This window comes from Malania oleifera, chromosome 3 (assembly GCF_029873635.1).
Source record: "Malania oleifera isolate guangnan ecotype guangnan chromosome 3, ASM2987363v1, whole genome shotgun sequence".
Lineage (NCBI taxonomy): Eukaryota > Viridiplantae > Streptophyta > Magnoliopsida > Santalales > Ximeniaceae > Malania > Malania oleifera.
In genome coordinates, this window is record NC_080419.1 from 99,439,368 (window position 1) to 99,460,023 (window position 20,656).

The following is a 20,656-nucleotide window of genomic DNA, read 5'->3' on the forward strand; positions in this document are numbered from 1 at the left end:
GAGTTTGTCATAGACCTACTTCCAGGTATGATACCAATCTCTAAGGCTCCCTACATAATGACTCCAGAAAAATTGAAAGAATTGAAGGAACATTTACAGGAGTTACTGGATAAAAGATTCATCAGACCCAGTGTGTCACCTTGGGGTGCACCAGTTTTATTTGTTAAAAAGAAAGAAGGGTCGATGAGAATGTGTATTGATTACCGAGAGATAAACAATGTGACAATTAAGAATAAGTATCCACTTCCTCGTATAGATGATTTGTTTGACTAGCTCCAGGGAACACAAGTCTACTATAAGATCAATCTCCGTTCAGGGTATCATTAGGTGAAAATCAAGTCAGAAGATGTTCCAAAGACTGCATTCCGAACCAGGTATGATCACTACGAATTCTTGGTTATGTCATTCGGACTGACTAATGCTCTTGCTGCATTTATGGACCTTATGAAGAAGGTTTTCCATAAATATTTGGATCGGTTGTAGCGGTATTTATTGATGATATTCTTGTTTATTCGAAGAGTCCTGAGGAGCATGAGAATCATTTAAGGTTGGTACTCCAGGTGCTACGGGAAAAGAAGTTTTATGCCAAGTTCAAGAAATGTGAGTTCTGGCTGGAAAAAGTTGCATTCCTAGGCCATGTGATATCCAGGGATGATGTTTCTATAAACTCGGGTAAGATAGAGGCAGTAATGGGTTAGGAAAGACCGAAGAATGTTCACGAGGTCAAAAGTTTCTTAGGTCTGGCAAGGTATTATCGCCAATTCGTGGAAGAGTTTTCTAAATTAGTAAGTCCTCTGACAAGGTTGACAATGAAGAATGTGAAGTTTGAGTGGACTGATGAAATGTGAGCAAAACTTCGAGGAATTAAAACAATGACTCGTCACTGCTCTGGTCCTGATCATTCCATCGGGAGAAGGTGGTTTTGTGGTTTACAATGATGCGTCTCGGAAAGGGCTTGGGTGCGTATTGATGAAACGAGGGAAGGTCATTGCATATGCTTCTCAGAAAATCAAGGAGTATGATAAGAATTATATGACACATGATTTGGATAAAGGATTCATCTTTTGAGACCCAACTAGTTTGCCAAAATTTTCTTTTCCTTTTGTGAAGTTATAGATTATTTTAGACTGATCTTCTACCTTTTTTTTTCTAGACTGGTGATCTTTAAGTCTTTATCATTTTCACAAATGGCTTGTGATTTTAAGTCCTTTAGATCTTTTAAAATTTTTTCAGTCTTATCCTCAAGTGCAGCAATGTGTAAGTCCTTTTCCTTTTCAATGGTGAGATTTGACTTTAATTTCTTCATTAACTTTTCATTCTCACTTTTTAGTGTGGTGTTTCTTGTTGACACCCTAACAAAGCTTTTATGCAACTTAAGTAACTCGATTTGCAATTCAGTGTATGATGGCATGCTATCACAAGATTCATCATAAGATTCATCAATAGAGTTAATGAACGAGTTAGAATAAGAGTTTATTTCATCGTTCAACGCCATAAGGCATAAGTTTGCCACCTCTTGATCGCTCGATTCACTTTCCAAACTGCTTGAGCTGGAGTCATCTCAAGTTGTGGCCTTCATTACCTTATTCTTCTTCTTTTTCTTAGACTCTTTTTAAGCTGTGGACAGTCAGGTTTAATGTGACCTATCTTTTTGCAATTATAGCATGTTGAAGGTTCTGCTTTTGTTTCTTTCCTACTAGTTTCTCCTTTGTCCATTTTAGATCCTCAAAATTTCTTAATAAATTTATCCTTCTTTTTTAAGAGTGTACCTAGTCGTCTGGTGATTAAAGCTAGGTCTTCTTCATCCATCTCTTCAACTTCCTCATCACTCGAGCTTTCTTTGGAGGCTTTAAGTGCAATGGATTTCTTAGCTTTGCTAGCATCAGTTGTTCTTTCATTAATGGCCATCTCGTATGTGAGAAGTGACCCAATGAGCTTATCTAAGGTCATGGATTTTACGTTTCTACCTTCAATATGGTTGTGGCCTTAGGTTCCTAAACATATGGAAGTCCACTAAGGAGTTTCCTAATCATTTCGTATGTAGGGCAGTTTTTCCCAAATGCGTTTAGGGAATTTATGATATGGATGAATCTAGTGTACATACTCTATATGGATTCTTCTAGGTTCATCCTAAAAGTTTCATACTCACTAGTGAGCAAGTCTATCTTGCTATCCCTAACATCTACGGTTCCTTAATAGGTTATTTCTAACTTTTCCCAAATTTCCTTTGCACTCTTGCAGCCCATTATTCTATTGAATTCATTTTGCGTCTAATGCACAAGACAAGACATTCATTGCACTAGAGTTTATTTGCATTTGTTTCATATATACCTCATTCATTTCACTTTCTTCCTAAGGAATTTCCTTATTTTCAGTGACTTTAGTAGGAACATAGTTTCCTTCGACTACAACTCTCCAAACTCTCCAGTCCATGGTTTGTAAAAAAATTCTCATCCTCTATTTCCAAAAGGTGTAGTTCACACTGCAAAATATTAGGGGTCTAGCAAAGGATTTTCCTTCACCAAATGGGTACACACCTAGGTTTGCTATTTAGATCTTTGTGCAACTACCTATTAGGATATATTGCAACCTATACTCTGATACCAATTGAAAGTAAAGGTATATCCCAAGAGGGGGGGGGGGGGGTAAATTGGGTATTTTAAATTTTTTGTGCTGAAACTTAATTAATTTTAAAACTTATTTAACACGTGCTCTAAATATTTTAATCACCACAGAAATCTATTCTGCAAACAACTATATCAATCACCAATCATAAGTATGAAATTAAATCACAAGATTTATAATATTCTTAGCAAATTAATGTTAATAACAATATGTTCAACCACTCAAATATTTATGCTAGTATTAGAATAATTAATAAATCAATATAGTTCAATTTCAGTAGATTAAATCAAAGTAGAAATTCATAGCTACAACAAATTTTAATCAGAATAGGTATTCAAATTTTTCTTAGCATCCACAACTCAAATTAAAACATTCATAGCATTCCCAAATCAAAATAAATCATTCACAGTAGATAAATTCAATATATATGTGCTTGAAAGTAAAAATATAAGTGATAAGAATGACACCGAGATTTTTTACAAGGTTCGGCAACATGCCTACGTCCTTGTCTCAAGCAACTTGCTATGAGGAATTTACTAAACTCTCCTTTCAGTAGGTGGAGCACCTTTCGCCATTCAATAGGTAGAGCACCTCTCTTTGTTTAGTAGGTGGAACACCTCTTAAGCAAGAACACCCTCTTGCTTGTCTTCGATTCACACCCGAATCGTTTGTTTACAAATAAATCAGTAGCAGATTTTGCACAATAAGAAAACTCTCTTAAAGAGCAAATTTGTACACTCGAAAATCAATCTAATACTCTCAAAATAAATTTATTATGAAGCTCAAAAGGTTTTCTGGATTGAAAACAATGAACTTGAAGTACAAAAAGCAGAAAATATTTTGCAATGAATGAGAACAGCGCACAGCGGCATTTGAAAGATGAAATCAATATGTTTTCGTGCTATTAGGTTGCCCTAACATGATTAGGGTTAGCCTTATATAGTTAGGTTTGAAATCTTACCGTTTGCCCAAATTTTGGTAACAATATCTTTCACAAATGGAAAGAAATCGCATTGTTCACAAAATATATCGTGCACTTTGGTCCACTAAATTGGGAGTTCGGTTGCCCGAACCAATTAAAATAATGAATTTCAAATAGGTAGTAGCCTTTCGGTCATTTGAACTTTAAGTTCAGTTGCTTGAACCAATACTATTTGGGCTTTAATAATAGCAGTACCCATTTGGTCGACTGAACCATAAGGCTAGTTGCCCGAACTCACTAATGCCGGACCAGGTTGTTCTGATTCCAACATTCAGTCGACTAAGCATGAGCCTCGATTGCTCAAACACCTTGAAATTCAGTGTTCTCTTTAGTTTTGATTCCAAAACTCATTTGTATCCATTTAAAAAGATATTTGGACTTTGAAGGAATATTTTCCAAGTTATTAAAACAGGTCTTTAAGTCCAATTATTTATCTTAAGAGCTTGTTAAACAAATATAAGTTTGAGAAGTACTTACATGGGACTTATATTACATTACACATGAAATAAAATCTAAGTATTCATATCTTAAAGTTTGATCTTTATCTAAATTCTAGTCTTTCTTCATTTTACTTGTTTTATTCGTGACTTTTAAACTTAAATATGGTTCATTGTGTTTGTAAGATATAATATATGTAAATTTACTTGAAAGTACAATAATATTTCTTAGTTTGTCATGATCAAAATGAGATCTAACCTTGTTAGGTCAACATAGAATATTTGAGAAAAGGAGAGAAACAATAAAAGAGAAAAAAAAGAAAACTTGATAATTGGAGCTTAAGAATTATAAGAAATTTTGGTAAGCTTCTAATATAGATTGATGTGATGTACAATCCTTGTATAAATCTATATAACCTGGCACCTTTTTTGTCATATGAATTTGTGATTAACATTGAAAGTTTGACAATAGACATACAAAGTTTGTAAAAATTTTTAATTTTTGTGAAGTATTATACATTATGGAGGGCAGATTTGTTAATTAGGATATCAAAAGTTGGAATTAATATAAAAATTTAAAAGAAATTTCAACAACAATTTAAATCTTAAAATTATAAAATGGTATGCTCTTTTCGACAACGGCGAGTTCCAGAGTGGATGAGGTGACCAGAAAGAAGAGAGCAATATGGCAGAGGCTCTCCTTTCTCCTCCCCCTTGGTTCTCCTCTCCTAACCATGCTTGCCTCCCGAAACTCTTCAGGTAAACTGTCTCTCTCTCCTTATCTCGCTGTCTCACAAGATTAAATTTTTTTTTATTGGCCTTCAGAATTCAATGTAGAAACACGCCAAACCGGAGGAATTATCGATTGCGCAGCAACATTAAACTCAGTTCTTGTGTTCCTTCCAAACCCAGTTCAGAAAATGGGTTGTGCAGAAGGGATTTGATGTTTCTTGGCTTGTCTTCTTCTCTAATCATTACCTTTCCATCCCCGGGTAAGCTATTATCGCATTGACTCAGCTGTTTCATCGATTCTAACTGTGTCGAAGTTTGGGAGATAATTTTGTTTGCCCGCTTGTTTCACTGGAAAAGATATAGAGGCATTTGCCTTTGATGATCATATCATAGTTCTCTGAATTCTGCGTATCTACTCATGGATTTAAGTATTATTTCTTTAGATTTGGCAACGTAAATTTATGACAATGATCAACTTACACCGTTAATCATAATTTGAGATGGGTTAGTGCCAATTTTGTTTTCGTTCTTTTGTTTCTGTTTGTTTAATTTGTTCTGTTTTATTTTGTTTTGTTTTTATTTATTTATTTATTGTTTTTTGGGAGGATTCCTGGTCTCCTCTTCGTTTTACTTTCTTTCCTCCAGTAAATTTTGTTAAAATCCACACGTTATATTTGTTTGTTTTTTTTCTCTGCAAAAGATTGTACAGTCATGGAATTTGGCGTGAGAATTTTAGGTTAATACTTCTTTCACTTTTTCTTTACTTTTTGGTTCATGCTAGTTGTCCTGATTATAAAAGGATTTCTTCGTTAGTCAATTCTTATGTTTTTTGTCAAAAACTTATATTAGGGGTTTTTCAGGATGCCGGGCTGAGGAAGAGTTGAAAATGGCTTCAGTGGTCGATGACATAAATGCTTACTCTTACCTGTACCCAGTTGAGTTGCAATCAAAGAAGTTTGTAATTAAATGGTATGATTTTTTATTTTCTTTTTATTTATTATTTTTGGCTAACCAGTGGTACAATTTTTTGAATCAAATAATATTCTTTTGAATAGATACTTTACTATTTGATGACTAAAAAATTAAGTGCGGATATTCTCATTGTAGTGAGGATTACTGAAATTTGATATTTTCCCTTGACTGTAAGTCATTTTGAAAAATTTGGCAATTTTTTTTCAGACTTTTCAACACCTACGTTGGGTTTGCATGTGTTTAGATTTTGAATTTGTCTTTAATGGTGGTGAGGTGGTGTATTGTTCTAATGACTATCTTGTGAACCCAATTCAGCTAAGCTGTCCCCAACTTATAGTCAGTCACTTGAATCTTTTCCCTCCATAGTGCTCAATTATAAGTTACTTTGTCCCTCGACTATAATGTCTTTCTTACTTTTCAAGCCTATGATCCTTTTGGCCTTCCTCATGCTCACTTGGGGCTTTCAACTTAAACTAGAAGAGTCTTATCTATTTTTCAATGTTCATGGCTATATGCCCTAGCCATCTAAAGTCACTTTCTCCCATTTTGTCCTTGATTGGGCCATTTCTATTTATGTTTGACTAGCAATCTATCATAAAATCCTCCATCTGGCCATGCTCATTCATTGCAAAATATTTTGCTCCATAAAACCTCAAGCATCTTGCATCATGGAGCATTTGTAGTCTTATAAGAATTTAATGTGTCTTTAGTCAAACAATACTCAAGACTCAACACATGTCTTAACTTAAACTCCAATACTCAAGACTCGAGGCATGTCTTAACTGAATCCACCCTGCTGCAGTTTTATTTGCAGTTTTACCTTAGATTTAATGATGCTTTAATTTCATGTCTCAAAACTGTATCAGGGTGGGAAATCTCTCTTGAATGTGCCTGCAGAATTCATCCATAATAAATTCATGAGGATAAAGAGTTATAGTGGACTTTTTATTTATTTATTTATTTTGTGCCCTTGATGGTGATGCTTTTTGTAAGCCTATCATAGTTAGACATTCTCCAATGTGTTACAACTCTCGGTAAATTCTAAAGGCTTGATTCTTTTTATCATTTTGAAGGGTGGAGTCCAGAAAGCCCGAACGTTATTCGTCAGCAGCGCCACTGTCCCGTAAGTTTGATTGCATTTTATTGTTAAAATTGAAATCAAGCATGTCATTAGATAAATACTATTCTCCATTTTTTCTAAGTTACATTGAAACATTTAGGTTACGTTTGATTGGCGGAATGCCTATTCCTAGGAATAGATTAGTTATAATAAGTTAGTTATAATTAATTATACAAAAAAATTGTGCTATTATCATAAAACAAATAGCAAACTCAAGCTTTTTATGAAACTAAAATGAGGAATAGACAAGGAATAACTATTCCCAAATTTCACCGTGGGAATATCTATTTATTTTTTATTACATTTTGGATGAAAAAAATGAGAAATACACAAGGAATAGCTAGCTATTCTCTCTATTCCCAAATTTTTCAATGTATTCCATCTTATTTTCAAGGAATAGCTATTTTGCGAACCAAACGTTACCTTAGACTTGCTAGAAATATCACCAAGGAATGGTTTCTGGTTCAATGTTCTGAGCACCCTAGGCATTTATATTGTGCATCTTTCAGAAAGAAAACTAAATGGATACTGCTTTTAATATGATACAGCTAATGCACGCCTGCGCATTGTGTCCGAGCGTGTTGATTTTATTGATAACCTCATCATTTCTGTTGCGGTAACTTCAATAAAACTAAGTTCTTGCAACTGCCCTATGGTTACATTCATAATTCCATTTATTTTGGTTCAGATAGGCCCCCCCAATTCACAATTCTTAAGATTGAAGGACAGGAGTAAATGGAATGCAAAAGCTGTTGCTGATTCTGTATTATCTGAAAAGTCACCTTTGGTAATCTACCTACCTGTCTCTATACTTGTAGTTTAAGGAGCCTTAAGCTTATGAAAATATATGACCGTGTCTCATGTTTTAGTTAGATGCTTTCTATATTTAGACGATGTTTAATGTTAAAAAGATTGAAAATTAATGTTTTGGAATTTACTGCTAAATTCTGACCAATTTCCTAAGCAAATTGCATTTTATTTTCTGCTAGGACTTGATGGGATGAGCATGCACAAGAGAGAAACACTCAGAGCTTCTTGTAATTGGCTTAAAAAAATGGGACCTGTAACTGTAATTACCCATTGATTTTCTTGCCAACTTGTAACTCATTCAAAATTTAAATAATTTAAAATGATAGGGTAATATAGAAAAATTTAAAATTATGAACAATATTTATTAACAATAAAAATGACTAAAACTAATTGATTAAAAGGATAGTTGTTAAATTGAGATTGGAATTGTGATTGAAATTCCAACTTTAGGAATCAAGAATCAAGAATCTAGAATCGAAGCTTCGGAATAATTTCCAAAATCATTTCTAAATGACATGCGTATATTGATATATGAACAAGAAGTAAAATAGTACAATACATTTAAATTTTGACAATAAAAAAAAAATGATATTTCATGTGTATGCTTTTCTTGAACAAATGAAAAGGAAGGGAATGAGTCAAAAAGATATTAATAAAACATGAACTTTGACTGACTTTTGGTGTTTGTCAACGATGAAAGAACAAATTCTCTTTTAAAATGATAATAATTGAATAAACTACTGGAAAACCAAAATTTGAATCTTAACTACACAACAAAACATGAGTGTTCTGCTCATAGTTACCAGAAAATGCCAACACCCTAGTGAACCATGTACTGGTACGAACATTTTAAAACTTGGTACATTTTCGTTCTGGAACGCTAAATCTAACAATCCAAAGTTCTAGTTCAATATCTTTCACATATCATATCTTTCACCAATATATCTAATTAAGTAGACCCCTAACATTCCACATTTTAGATCATGTGCCATACCATGATCCCATTCCCATTCCAGAAACTGGAACATTCCATGTTCTAGGTAACATAGGGACTCTCTTCTGCCCTTCTCAATGGCAGAATAGTATACTCCAAGAGTGAAGAATGCTTTTGTGAAGGTAACATAAGATCTAGAGTTCTTTTTTCTCCTCTATTTTAGCTCAAAACTGATATAGACAAGGAATGGAAGGTAATTGTGTAAAAGTAAAAGCGATAAAAAAGGAAATAGGGTTTTAAACTAGTTGGGTCCATTAGGATATGATAGGTCTAGAATTGTGCAAATCCATAGATTTAGATAGATATGCTAGATTTGTGTGCTGAATCGATAGATTCGGCAATGATTTGGTTGTTTTTAGATTCACTAGTAAGATTTGAATTAATTTGGTGTAGAATTGATACAAATCACATGTATTGAATTGGGAATCGGAAGATTCTAACTATGATTGGAAGTATGAGGTTGTGTTTCAATTTGTGTTCTGAAGATCCAGATGGGACCGGCTTGAAATCAACTTAGTTTATAATCATGGCAGTTTTAGGAGAGAACCATAAATCCACTTGGTTTCACAAAATTCAACTTGATCTTGTCTTCTTTCATTGGGTTCACACTGGTTGGTCTGCGTGGGCGGGAAAATGGTAAAACTGAATCTGGAATTCCAAACTTTAGACATGTTTATATATATAAATTGGACATTGATAGGGAATGTCTCATTTGGAATGAAAACCTTACAAGACAATGAATAGAAGGCTAAAATGACCATCTCTTGGTCATTTGTACAACTTACATTCATCTCTGAAAGACAACATAAAACAACAAAACCAAGTCTTAAATCCCACTAAGTGGGGTCGGCTACAAAAATCATTTTCTGCAAATTTATGTGATTATGGACAATTTCTTTGGACAAATTCAAGGCTATTAAATCCTTACCATCTCATTCCAATTTATTTTAGGTCTACTTCTATTCCTTCTATTGCCCCTCATAGTAACTAACTCATTGTTCCTCACTGGCACATTATGTGACCTACGTTGCAAGAGCCCAAACCATCTGAGTCATCCCTCCCTTATCTTATCTTCTACAAGGAGCTATGTCTACATTACTGCGAATATGTTTATTTCTTAATTCATCTTTTAATATTATACTACTCATCCATCTAAGCATTCTCATCTTGGAAACTTTTATGTTTTGGTTATGCTATTTCATAGTCGCCCAACATTCTAATCCATATAGCATAGCTGGTCTTATAGCTGTCCTATAAAACTTTCCTTTTAATTTTAAGGGTATTCTGTGGTCACAAAGCACACTTCAAACACTTTTCCATTTTATCTAATTTGCTTTAACTCAATGCATTATATCCTCTTCAAGTTCTCCTTCAGCTTACATAATAGGTTCAAGGTATCGAAATTTGCTAATGGTATTTATTTCTTCATCATCAAGTTTTACTGAAATTACATTTCCTATATTCTATCTTATTTGAACTTATCCTAAAACCTCTAGATTCTAAAGTTTCTTTTCATAATTCTTATTTAGCCTTTACTCCACCCCTAGTGAAAATCAATCAATACAATATCATCTACAAACAACATACACCATGGAACCTCATTTTGGATACTCCTAGATCACTAAAGTAAAAAGATAAAGGCTTGAAGCAAATCCTTGATGTACACCTATTGTGATTGGAAATTCTCTAGTCTCTCCACCTATGGTCCCTACATTAATCATTACTCCATCGTACAGTAGAAAATATAGGTATACTGATGTCATTAAGCATTCATCTCTTTCTTAGAAATGATCCCTAGATAAAGCAGTATGTTGATTTGGAAATTGTTAACCTTCAAAGTGGTGTTTGGGAAGGACTGGTGTACCATAAAAATTAATTATCAGTTTGAAGTAACATAGTATTACTAAATTGTGCAGCGAGTTACTGCAAGTCAGCGTATGACTGAGAGTTCAGTTCTGGATGCACATTCAAGTGAAGTGAGCTCTCGAAACTTTTTTCCAGTTTATATGAACTACAATTTTAGCCTGAACATATTTAAATTTCAGCATTTCACGACATAAAAGTTAATGCTTTGGTTTTTGGCTTCTTTATGTTTCAGATTGATGGTGTGCCTTACTGGTATTATGAGTATCTCCTTCGCAAATCACCTACCAATGCTGTACGTATGTCTAATTTTGACTGCTGCATCAAGTGGTGGGAAATGTGACCACTTTAATGATTTGCTGACGCTGCATGGAATTATGCAGATTCAAGAACCAAGCAGTTATCGACACTTCGTTAGTTCAACTGCTGAGCGTGATGGTAGGATCCTGACTTGGCCTCACATTTTTAGGAAAAAATCATGCAACACTCTGTGTGCGAGTGTGTATTTGTAATTGTCAAGACCATTATTATAATTAATTTTGATATTGAAAATTTGTTGACGTACAATTAACTTCTTGAAATCTTTTGAACTATTTAAAAAATTGATGTGGTTAGCACCTCCCCCATCCATTATAATTATTCCTCTTCTGAAAAATCTTGCATGAGTTTGTCTCCTCATGGTTCTTTCCTAGTTCAGGACCCTACGTGTAAGTTTTTAAATGCTTTTTCCTCTTCTTTTATTCCTTAGCTTCTTAAACGCTGAATTGCAGGTTATTTGTACACGCTGAGTGCTTCTACTCTTAACAATAAGTGGAATGTAGTAAGTCTCTCCCTCTCTCTCTGCACTTAACTTTAAACAGTATATTATATGTACAATTAAGTAAGAGAATTATAGGCATTTTTTAACTTGTACGTTTTGGTCATAATGTTGTTAAAAAAGTCCTTCAGCATTCTCGTATATGGCTTGCTCAAGTATATATAGCTATTCATAATTACAAATTTTTTTTCAGAACTTAGTTTTTGAAATTAAATAAAGTGTGACATTTGTAGATCCATCGTGCGTGCTTGATTGTTAATATATTTTTTAATTTTCTCATTCATGTTTATGGTACTTTCTATGTGCTCCAACTTTTCATTTTTATTACTAAGTGGACAATACCTTGTGTGCTCATGCAGATGGGTCCTTTATTGGAAAAAACTGTATCTTCTTTCCGCCTTCTTCCACCCACAGTAAACTATGTTCCACCGTTCAAGGATCCCTGGAGATTTTGGTGACCAGTGCTGCTTCATTTTGTTTTTTGGTTTTTTGGCTTTTGCCTTTGGCTCTTGGATGTCTCTATTTTCAATAGAAAAAATTCAAGGATTTTGAGCTCTCTCTCTCTCTCTCTCTCTCCCAATTTTGATGATGTTTGCACCAACAAAATGACCTTTTTTTGGTGGATTTTTGCTCTTGGTTTTCCCTAATGACGTTGGGCTCATTTTTCTCTTCTTAGTTGAGCAGGCATATTAAATAGGTGGGTATGTGTTAAAATGGGCAATGTCAAATTATGACCTATCAATATAAGATCCAACCCTACCCATTTGGAACTGGGTAGACCATTTAGCCATTAAATTTTAACTGCGGAGAAACTAAAGTGTTGCTGATTTTGAGCTATGTCAGGCTACTGGAGAGTAGTTCAAAGGTGTTCTTGAGAGAGCTTGGAGGCTCAGGTGCTCATTTGACTTGATTTCATCAGGCTTTCACCTTGTGCTCAGAACGGTTTGCAAAATATCACCTCCTGCCAATCCTAACATCATTCTAAAGTATAGGATCAAGATTTAAACAGACTATAATTTTGCTAACAATCGACAACCTTTTTAAAGATTTCCCACTTATATCTGACAATGTCATTTTTGGGATTTCTCAATACATGCACAATGTGTTTTAACTTATGAACAAGCTCAATTAGTTTTTGAGCAAAGAATTACAGAATATATGATATATACATCTCTAAATTTCTAACCATACAAATTACAAACGTACCTGTGCCCCAACCCCGCTAAATCCCCACCTCCTCCCCCCTCCTAAACAATAAATAAATGAATATTTCAAAGGGCAGCGAACCCCCCGCCCAAGGCGCAGGGAGGGCCATCCTACCCACCAGCGGAAACCTCTATGGGAACAAAAGCACCAAATTCTGTGCTACATATTGATGAAATGTTATCGTTCTCCAAACCAAGATTTCAACTGCCTGAAAAAGAAAGTGCTTTGCAGACTAGTCCTGTGATGTAGCAGAGTATTCGAAAAGAAGGCGCTTGAATGGAGCAGATTGTAGGAGCACCCTTAGGCGGCTTGTAAGTTGGTAGATCAAGGTCCACTGCATTGCCATTTCCGAGTCCTTCATCTGTCTAACCATGGATGCCTGGAAAGAAAATGCAATGGCAAATGGCCATAACAAATTAAAGAAATACTGATAATTCAAGAGGAAAAAAAAGCGTACCACTAATGCGTTTACAATTAATTTACAAGAAATATTCAAATGTGTTTCACATCATGTTGGCTTGTTGTTTCCATATTTTTGTGCCATATATACACACATTGTTTTGGTTATGAAGAAATGCTGAAGCACAACTTTGAAGTTTTCCTTTCACATCTTCTGAAGCAAAACAGGCATATATGAACGACCTTCATTGGGTCAAGTTTGATATTTTGAGCACAGCACAAAACAGCATCTAACCAAATGCATATGGTAAGATTGATTCATATTGCCCACTTCGATATTTCTTTATATAAGTAAACTACACAGTAGGAAAAACAGAATGACGTCATCCTGCTAACATTTTTGTTTGAATATTTCTGCTGAAATATTTTTACATGCAACCTTTTCTTTCTGATTATGATAACAATTTAAAGTTTTTAATTTTTATTGCCAGTTAGCTAAGAATGGGCTAATTGATATTTTTGGTAGTAAGAGGTAAGAGGAATGGACCTATAATAACTTGGACTGAGATGGGGCATAAGGATTTACACTCCATTCGTCAGAGGATATTGCTGAAGATCATGAAATTCATATAGCTGACCACACCTTGTGGGGCTTAAGGATTGGTGGTGCTGGCTATATTATTCAAGACTTGCGTATACTAGAAAAAATGGCACGTGCACACAAATATTTAGAGAAAGGTATGAGAAATTCAAAATTAAATAGGTCAACTTTTCTTTTTTATATATTTGAAGAGGAGCATTTATCTATTTATTTTTTATTATTATTATAATTTTTTTGGGCAGGGGGGGGGGGGGTTTGTGGTGAGGGGTGGGGTTTGAAGTGTTTGGGAGGTAGTGTGATAATCCACTAAGAAAAGGGAGAAAAGTGACAATTGAATGCATGCATTTTAGCAGAAAAAGGTTCACAAAACACGCACACACACACACACACACATGAGCGAAGGGGATGCAGCATGTGTGAGAGAGGGATGGTAGAAAGAGATAAATGTGAAGAATAAATGTGTGACAGAAGAGAGAAGATGCACAGGAGAAATTTGTTATGTAATTGGTAAGTGGGACCTCGAAGCTTTTAGGTTACCCTTGGTTCGCTGAATACCTATTCCTACACATAGGATGGAATACAATGAGAACATAACGAAAATTGTATAGGAATATAATAATTTAGAAACCATCCCCCAACCACCACTGCTGCAGCCTGCCATAAACTATCAATTATAGTTATTCATTTCTAGGAATAAAAATCCACGAATCAAACATTACCTTGGATTTCAGAAATTGAAAGTGCAGAGTGAATAAGGAGAGAAGCACAATGGGGAAACTTAGTATAGAGTTTCTTAGTGAGACCTTGACATTTCATTTATGTATTATACACACACACATATCCCTTCTTCAGACATAATATTTTTCAGTGTTGTTGAATTCTTCTTCAAAGAAGCAGCACTTTTGAACAAAGTAAAGCACATGTGATAAGGAATGAATGATTTCAACCAGAAAGAAAATGAATGGAAAGAACCTGAAGACGTTTCCCAAGCTGAACTTCAACCTCTGTACCAAATGAAATATTACTAGCAAGAGATTTGAGAGGATCAAAAGAAGGATCAACAGAAAGCAAGCTAGGTATCTGTGGTGCATACACTAGCCTCCACCGAGCCTGTCCAAACTCTCCCTTCCCTTCTATTCTTGGCATTAATTTCTCAAGTGTTGCAGTAGCAAGCTTCTTAAATGCAAGTTGGCCATCGCCTTCTAATATGGACTCTGCTAATTGACTCTCAAATACTCTAGCAGCCTGTGCAAAGGAAATTCAAGATCACATTCATGGCATCGAACAAAAGGCATAACAAGATTGGGATTCTGCTGTTGCAGAGTCTCTAATAGCATTCAATCTGGATTCTGCTGTTACCTCTGTAGGCGAGAGGACATCCTGCTCCACTGAGCGCGTTGAGGTTACAACCAACTTGTCCTGCCAGTTGCTTGCTCTACTTTGAATCCTAAATTGCCACTCTGATCCAACCAAAGCTAAGTCTAGCATTGGATCTAGTCCATTATCAGGCTCAAATTTTGCAATATTTAGATGCTCTCGCTTGAGCCTCACCTGAATTTAAGAAAAGTTAACTTGCGCATATACAATAAAAGTCACAAATCCCAACAATAAAAACAGAAGATGTATGCAACAAATAAAAGACTAATGTAGCTGTAGAGTGGACTTGCCTGAGTGGCAACAAGATTCACATCACCATTCTCAAATGTCAGAATTCCTCTAGGCTTTATCCATTTTGGATGAGCCAGACCATTTAGCTCAAGCTCTCCACTGACGGCAAAATTGAGAATCAAAGGATACAATATCCTCAACTCCGGTCCAAGAACAAGCTTTAAATCAGTGAGGCGGATATCTAGTTTGAGCTTACTGTTTACTTGCTCAATTTCCGTCCCTACCTCAGTCTGTTTACCTGTACATAAGATAAACAATGCTGGATATTTTCCAAGATATACATGTACGACAAACAAAATGTAGATTATCACTATGCAAATGACCTACGTTTCAATGCCATAGTTTATGCAATCCATAGTGCTCGACTTTGATCACTCTAACAGTATTTTGTGCAATCCTGTAAATTAGATCAATGCAGTAGCATGTGAATTCTTGAAGGTTTATCTTCAAGCCTCATATGCACTCCAATCAAAGGTTTTTTCAATCCCTTATTCCCTCCATGTCACAGGGGACATTATGGTTCAGAGTCTCTTTTCAAATCCAAGTAATAAAGGTAATAAAAAAAAATGTGTGAAAAATGTGCATTGAACATAGGCCGTGAAAAAGTTGTGGACGCACCGAGGACATTTGATACATTGTGAAATCAAGGAAATGATTCATGAGGTGCAGTCATGCAAACACAATTTGTCATTACGAAAAAAAAATGCAATTTGCAGAATACAAACAAGGTAATGCAAAATATTAAAAGAACAAAAGAAACAAAGAATGCATAAAGATAGAGGAAATTTGATTGAAAAGCTCTAAGACGATCCTGCCAATATATAAGTTACATAAATGTGAATAAGATATTGAAATAACATAAAAGGGAATCAGATGCAGCTATAAGCACTACAGTCATTGAAGGAATTATACACCATGTCATTCAATGCATAATGGGAAGATGAGAAGTTTGAACTTTTAAGGGCAAGTGTCAAAGGGATTAAAATCTTCTTCCAATATTTAAAAAAAAAATTGCAATTATCCAGTGCTGGTCCCACCAAGCAGGGTAAAACTGGTGCTACACATCCAGCATACTAATTGCTAATACTGTTGCACCAAATCTTTCAACCCTTAGAATTTATTTCATAGAAAGGGTATAAAGAGCAGAACAAAATCAAATTCTGAAACCACAATCATTTTGTACACACTAGATTAGACATGGATACACAGGCACATAATCCTATGAATAGACAATGACAACAGTAACAACAAAATTACCATCCCAACTATTTGGGGTTGCTCTATGGATCCCTTTTCTCCATTTAAGTGAATCCAAGGCTATCCCTTCTGTTCATTGAAATTTTATTACAATAACGACAAGAATTACTATCCCAACTACTTGGGCTCTCTCTCTCTCTCTCTCTCAAATGACCCATGTTCTTCTTACCCTTCTTCTTGACCTTATTCCAACAATATATGTAACATATATTATAAAATTTAGTTTCAAAACATAACAAAATGTTAAATGTTTGGAACTTCAATGTAAAGCCATGAGTTTTGGTTTTCAAATCCATTAATCAGCACAATTCCAAGCTCAAGTTGTGTAGACATGCCATAAAAGGAAAAAAAAATTTAACAACACAAACTTAGGGTCAATATTAGTGAGGGCAAAGGGCGAGCCTTGGATCAATGGTAAAGTTGCCACTTTGTGACCGGTCATGGGTTTGAGAGTCCAAAGAAACAACCTCTCTTCATAAAAGCGGGGGTAAGGCTGCATACACTATGACAACCCTCCCCCTAATGACCTAGGGATGCTTTTTTAAACCTTACGGTCAATATCCTTTTGGGGGGGGGGGGGGGGAAGACAACACATCCTACATTTCAATTTGATTTAGCATTAAGAAAGGCATTTTTGATATTGAAGCATCTAAATTAATCATTTTGACTGATTACAAATTCGGTGGTTGAATTTTGGTAAAGAAAGATGGGAGAACACAAACTAATTTCAAGTCAACTTTGAGAGTTTGATAAACAATTGAAAATGGGGAACAGTCAAAGACACGAAAAAAAATTAACTGAATTTTTTGGGGTTTCACTTAAACTGAAACTTCTTCCTAGTTCTCTATTTTGGATTTTCCTATTTTTTCTTTTCTTTTCCTGTTTTTTTTTGTTTTTTTGGGGGGGGGGGGTTAGAAGGGAAGATTTATAGCAGAAATATTCGAAAACTTCCGGGATTTCAACCGAACCAACATTCTGGTGTCCTATGATCAAAACTTTTTTTTCTTTTTTAAAAATTGCAAATGTTAAAATAGACACATTTAAGAATTTGAACTCTGTTCACATTCAGTGAAAGGAGACATGATCTTCAATCCTGTCAGAGTATCAGGCACCTGATCATATGGCAGAGTTCTCACCACACAACTTCTGAATTTTCTTTTTTGATATAAAAATAAAAAATTATAAATAAGAATAAGAAAGAAAAGAAATACAAAGAGAAGGATAAGGTATTGTCCTAGAAGGACAAACCAAATAAATAAATAAATAACGAAAAAGAATGAGCAGAAAACAGAAGATACCAAGCCAACAGTCATCCAGACATGGAAAAATCTAGAAAACACGCTTTATGAAATGTCAATAATTTACCCAAGGGTTTAGCAAATTTAGTGCTTGACACGGCAGGTTCTGAACTGAAAAACCGAGAAACATATCTCGAAGCAACCAAATGATTGTAACTGCTGCTTGTTAGCCTTGATTGATTTGATGCCAGTCTATTAAGAGGTGCAGCGCCGCTACTCTTATCATGTGGTAGATATGCTTCTCCATGGCTCAACTTAATTTTCCCAGAAATGTTTGGTTGCAGTATAGATCCAGTTATCTGCATCTGAGTGTCAACCTGACCACTGATTTTAATAAGACAATCAGATTACCTCGGCAAAACATTTAAAGAAAAATAAAATGCAAACTTAACATTAGGAAACAGCTATAAATTATAAAATCAAAAGGAAAAACTAAAAAAAAATAGGGGAACCATTTTTTTTTTTCTTTTGTAAGAATAATAACCACACTGGAAAAATTATATAGTCAGGAAAAAAATTGTTAAGAATTGAAAAATATCAAGAGGTGTTGTGATAGTTAATCACCCGTAAATCATAATATCTAAAGATAAATAGAGGCAATATGATAAAGAAAATGTTAATTTGTAAATTCCCACAAATGGGAGGAAGATAACACACCTGAAGATATTCTTTGCTCGTACTTCTAGAACTTCACATTTTAGGTCAATTTTATCGCCAAGGGATGCTTCACTTGTTCTGAGGGGAAGGCTCCCTTTTAGGAACAGCTTTCCCCGTCTTCCTACCCTACTTTCTAATGAACTGATGCATAACCTATTTGATTTCACATGCACTGTGCCACCAAAGTTGGTAAGTGGTTTCCAGAGTACTGGTGAAGACACAGACGCCCTGTGGAATGATGCAGACCCATTGAGCTCTGGTTGTTCAACTGTCCCTCTAACCTATAAATTGGAGCAAGTAAAATGCCTCAGAAATGTTATGGTAAAGCCATAAAAAATACATTGTAAAATTGTAGATAATTATGATTGCCCAGTAAAAGTATTTGATGTTTTTTAAGAACCTTTAACTAAACCTACCTGGAGCATAATGTCAGCATTGCCATGAAGCCAATTTGCATGAGGACATAAAGCTGTTAACAACATCATGCCCCCATCCTTGATATCGGCATCAACTCTAACTTCTCCAACATCTAATATGTTCCAATTTAACCCTTTGAGGCTTTCTGCTAACTGAGTATCCCAAACTTCTTCATTTCTATCCCTGGATACTTTCTTTTCACTGGCTTCATCTGCAGATCCTCTAGTCCTTTCCCTGGCCCATCCAGGTACCCACATGGCTCCACTTTTATCTGTATCTGTATCTTCCTCCTCCAACAGGTTATTTTGGACAAAAGTTACAGGAACACTCCCTTGAATGTGTACATGGCCATTTTGAATGATAGGTTCAAACTTTGCATTAAATAGAAAACGACTGGTTGAGGTTAGAGAGGCAACAATTTCAGCTCGCCCAAGATCAATGCCCCCAATAGCACCGTCTAGGAGCCTTACTTTCACATCGCATTCTGGTTTTACAAGACTTCCTCGAAGATCCCCTTCCATGTGCAGTATACCTTTAATTGGTGCTAACAATTGCCGCAAAGAATGAACAGCATCAACAGCTGAAGATTCAATAACCTGAACCAAAGTAGGGACTAGGCTAACAGGAAAATTAAGAACAGCAAAATGAAGATTGGTTTTTGGTCCCAACAAAGTCCCATCAGCATGGATTGTCGCATTATCCTTTTGGATAAATATTTTCTCAAGTCGCAAACCATCATTGTTACTGTACGCACCAATTGCCAGCACATGCTGCGTTTTGTAGGTTCCCCACTCCCAGTCCTCCCCATGAAAGTCAAATTCTGCCTGATGAATACAATGACAAAGCCAATTATAATTTTCAATTGAATCCTCCATATAGTTACATGCATGATGTCCAAACTATGTTGACTTAAGGAAAAATTCAAAGATATCTACCACTGTGTCCCCGTTGCCTCCACCACTAGCATCAAGAGAGCCATGCCAGCAACCTCTAAGTTCAGCTAAACCTGGAAGACTCAGATCTTCAAGAATAACTTCATTTGATTGAGTATAATGCCCCCGAATTACCTGAAAATGCAGAAACTTAACTAAAATTTTCATACTAAGACAATGGATATTAAGCTGTACCATGGACAGTTCATCTTATTCATATGAACAGAAATGTGAATTGCAATATAAATCATATCATGCATTTCAATCTGGTTTTCTGAACACTAAGACAGAAGAACATAGTATTGGAGATACAAACCAGGAATGAACATACTGCATCCTTGCTAAAAAAATACCTCAAGCAAGTCTTGGAGACTTTCAGTATACAATCCCACTGACTGCAAACTTTGCAGAAAAAGATCCTGCAAAAGGTCAAAAACATGCAGAATCAGGATTTATAATAAGCAATTATTATGTGAATCCTAATAAAAAATAATAAATGAACTAAAAGCTAAGACAATATAATATTTAATATTCTTTTTGCCTCATTTATAATGTGAACTTTGACATAATTTCTATATTTGGTGCATCAATATAACAAAGAAAAGCACAAATAATCAATTAAAAAAACTTGAAACATATATGCCAACTAAACTAGCAAAGAATCAACTCAATCCAAAAATTTAACCAAGTTAAACTAAAGAAAAAAAATTTGGAAGCTAGGCAAGAGAAGGGCAGCCTTGTACCCATGCTCCAGTCAAAGCAGGGACTGGGAGTTAAATGTTAGCTATCTTGAGGCTGACTGGTGCAAATTTCAAAGGCCATCAATCCGAAACTTCTCATTAATCTTTGAAGTAAGAAAAAGCTTTGAT

The 20,656-nt window shown here is 35.1% G+C and overlaps 2 protein-coding genes across 10 annotated transcripts in view; one reads left to right on the forward strand and one right to left on the reverse strand.

Moving 5' to 3' along the window:
• Positions 1-4,478: 4,478 nt before the first annotated feature.
• LOC131151911 (psbP domain-containing protein 5, chloroplastic) lies at positions 4,479-11,908 on the forward strand. Of its 6 annotated transcripts, none has more exons than XM_058103398.1 (11): positions 4,479-4,803; positions 4,870-5,036; positions 5,637-5,745; positions 6,822-6,871; positions 7,417-7,484; positions 7,557-7,655; positions 10,589-10,648; positions 10,771-10,830; positions 10,919-10,973; positions 11,306-11,355; positions 11,712-11,908. In XM_058103398.1, exons 1-11 carry the CDS (start codon positions 4,730-4,732, stop codon positions 11,808-11,810), a joined length of 891 nt encoding a protein of 296 aa, XP_057959381.1. In that variant the 5' UTR covers positions 4,479-4,729; the 3' UTR covers positions 11,811-11,908. The 6 variants fall into 6 exon arrangements, with proteins under 6 accessions (XP_057959381.1, XP_057959378.1, XP_057959383.1 ...); XM_058103399.1 differs by having other exon boundaries at positions 4,489-4,803; positions 4,882-5,036; XM_058103395.1 differs by having other exon boundaries at positions 7,417-7,655.
• A 517-nt stretch (positions 11,909-12,425) lies between these two features.
• LOC131151912 (protein TIC236, chloroplastic) overlaps positions 12,426-20,656 on the reverse strand; it is an 81,770-nt gene continuing 73,539 nt past the window's right edge. For 3 of the 4 annotated variants that reach the window (XM_058103402.1, XM_058103404.1, XM_058103403.1), the window contains 9 exons: positions 20,141-20,206; positions 19,791-19,922; positions 18,855-19,679; positions 18,439-18,719; positions 17,849-18,105; positions 15,226-15,464; positions 14,918-15,109; positions 14,531-14,803; positions 12,426-12,937 (listed from right to left, as the gene is read on the reverse strand). In XM_058103402.1, coding sequence (XP_057959385.1) covers positions 12,791-12,937; positions 14,531-14,803; positions 14,918-15,109; positions 15,226-15,464; positions 17,849-18,105; positions 18,439-18,719; positions 18,855-19,679; positions 19,791-19,922; positions 20,141-20,206 — 2,412 coding nt within the window. In that variant the 3' untranslated portion in view covers positions 12,426-12,790. The remainder of the gene's footprint in view (positions 12,938-14,530; positions 14,804-14,917; positions 15,110-15,225; positions 15,465-17,848; positions 18,106-18,438; positions 18,720-18,854; positions 19,680-19,790; positions 19,923-20,140; positions 20,207-20,656) is intronic. The other variant, XM_058103405.1, reaches the window with a different exon arrangement.

Bases quoted from the DNA above. Each gene is read 5' to 3' on its own strand.
- LOC131151911 (XM_058103395.1), top strand. From the start codon at position 4,730: ATGGCAGAGGCTCTCCTTTCTCCTCCCCCTTGGTTCTCCTCTCCTAAC. The intron at 10,649-10,770 runs GTGAGCTCTCGA...TTTATGTTTCAG, and splicing joins TGGATGCACATTCAAGTGAA to ATTGATGGTGTGCCTTACTG. The intron at 10,974-11,305 runs GTAGGATCCTGA...GCTGAATTGCAG, and splicing joins TTCAACTGCTGAGCGTGATG to GTTATTTGTACACGCTGAGT.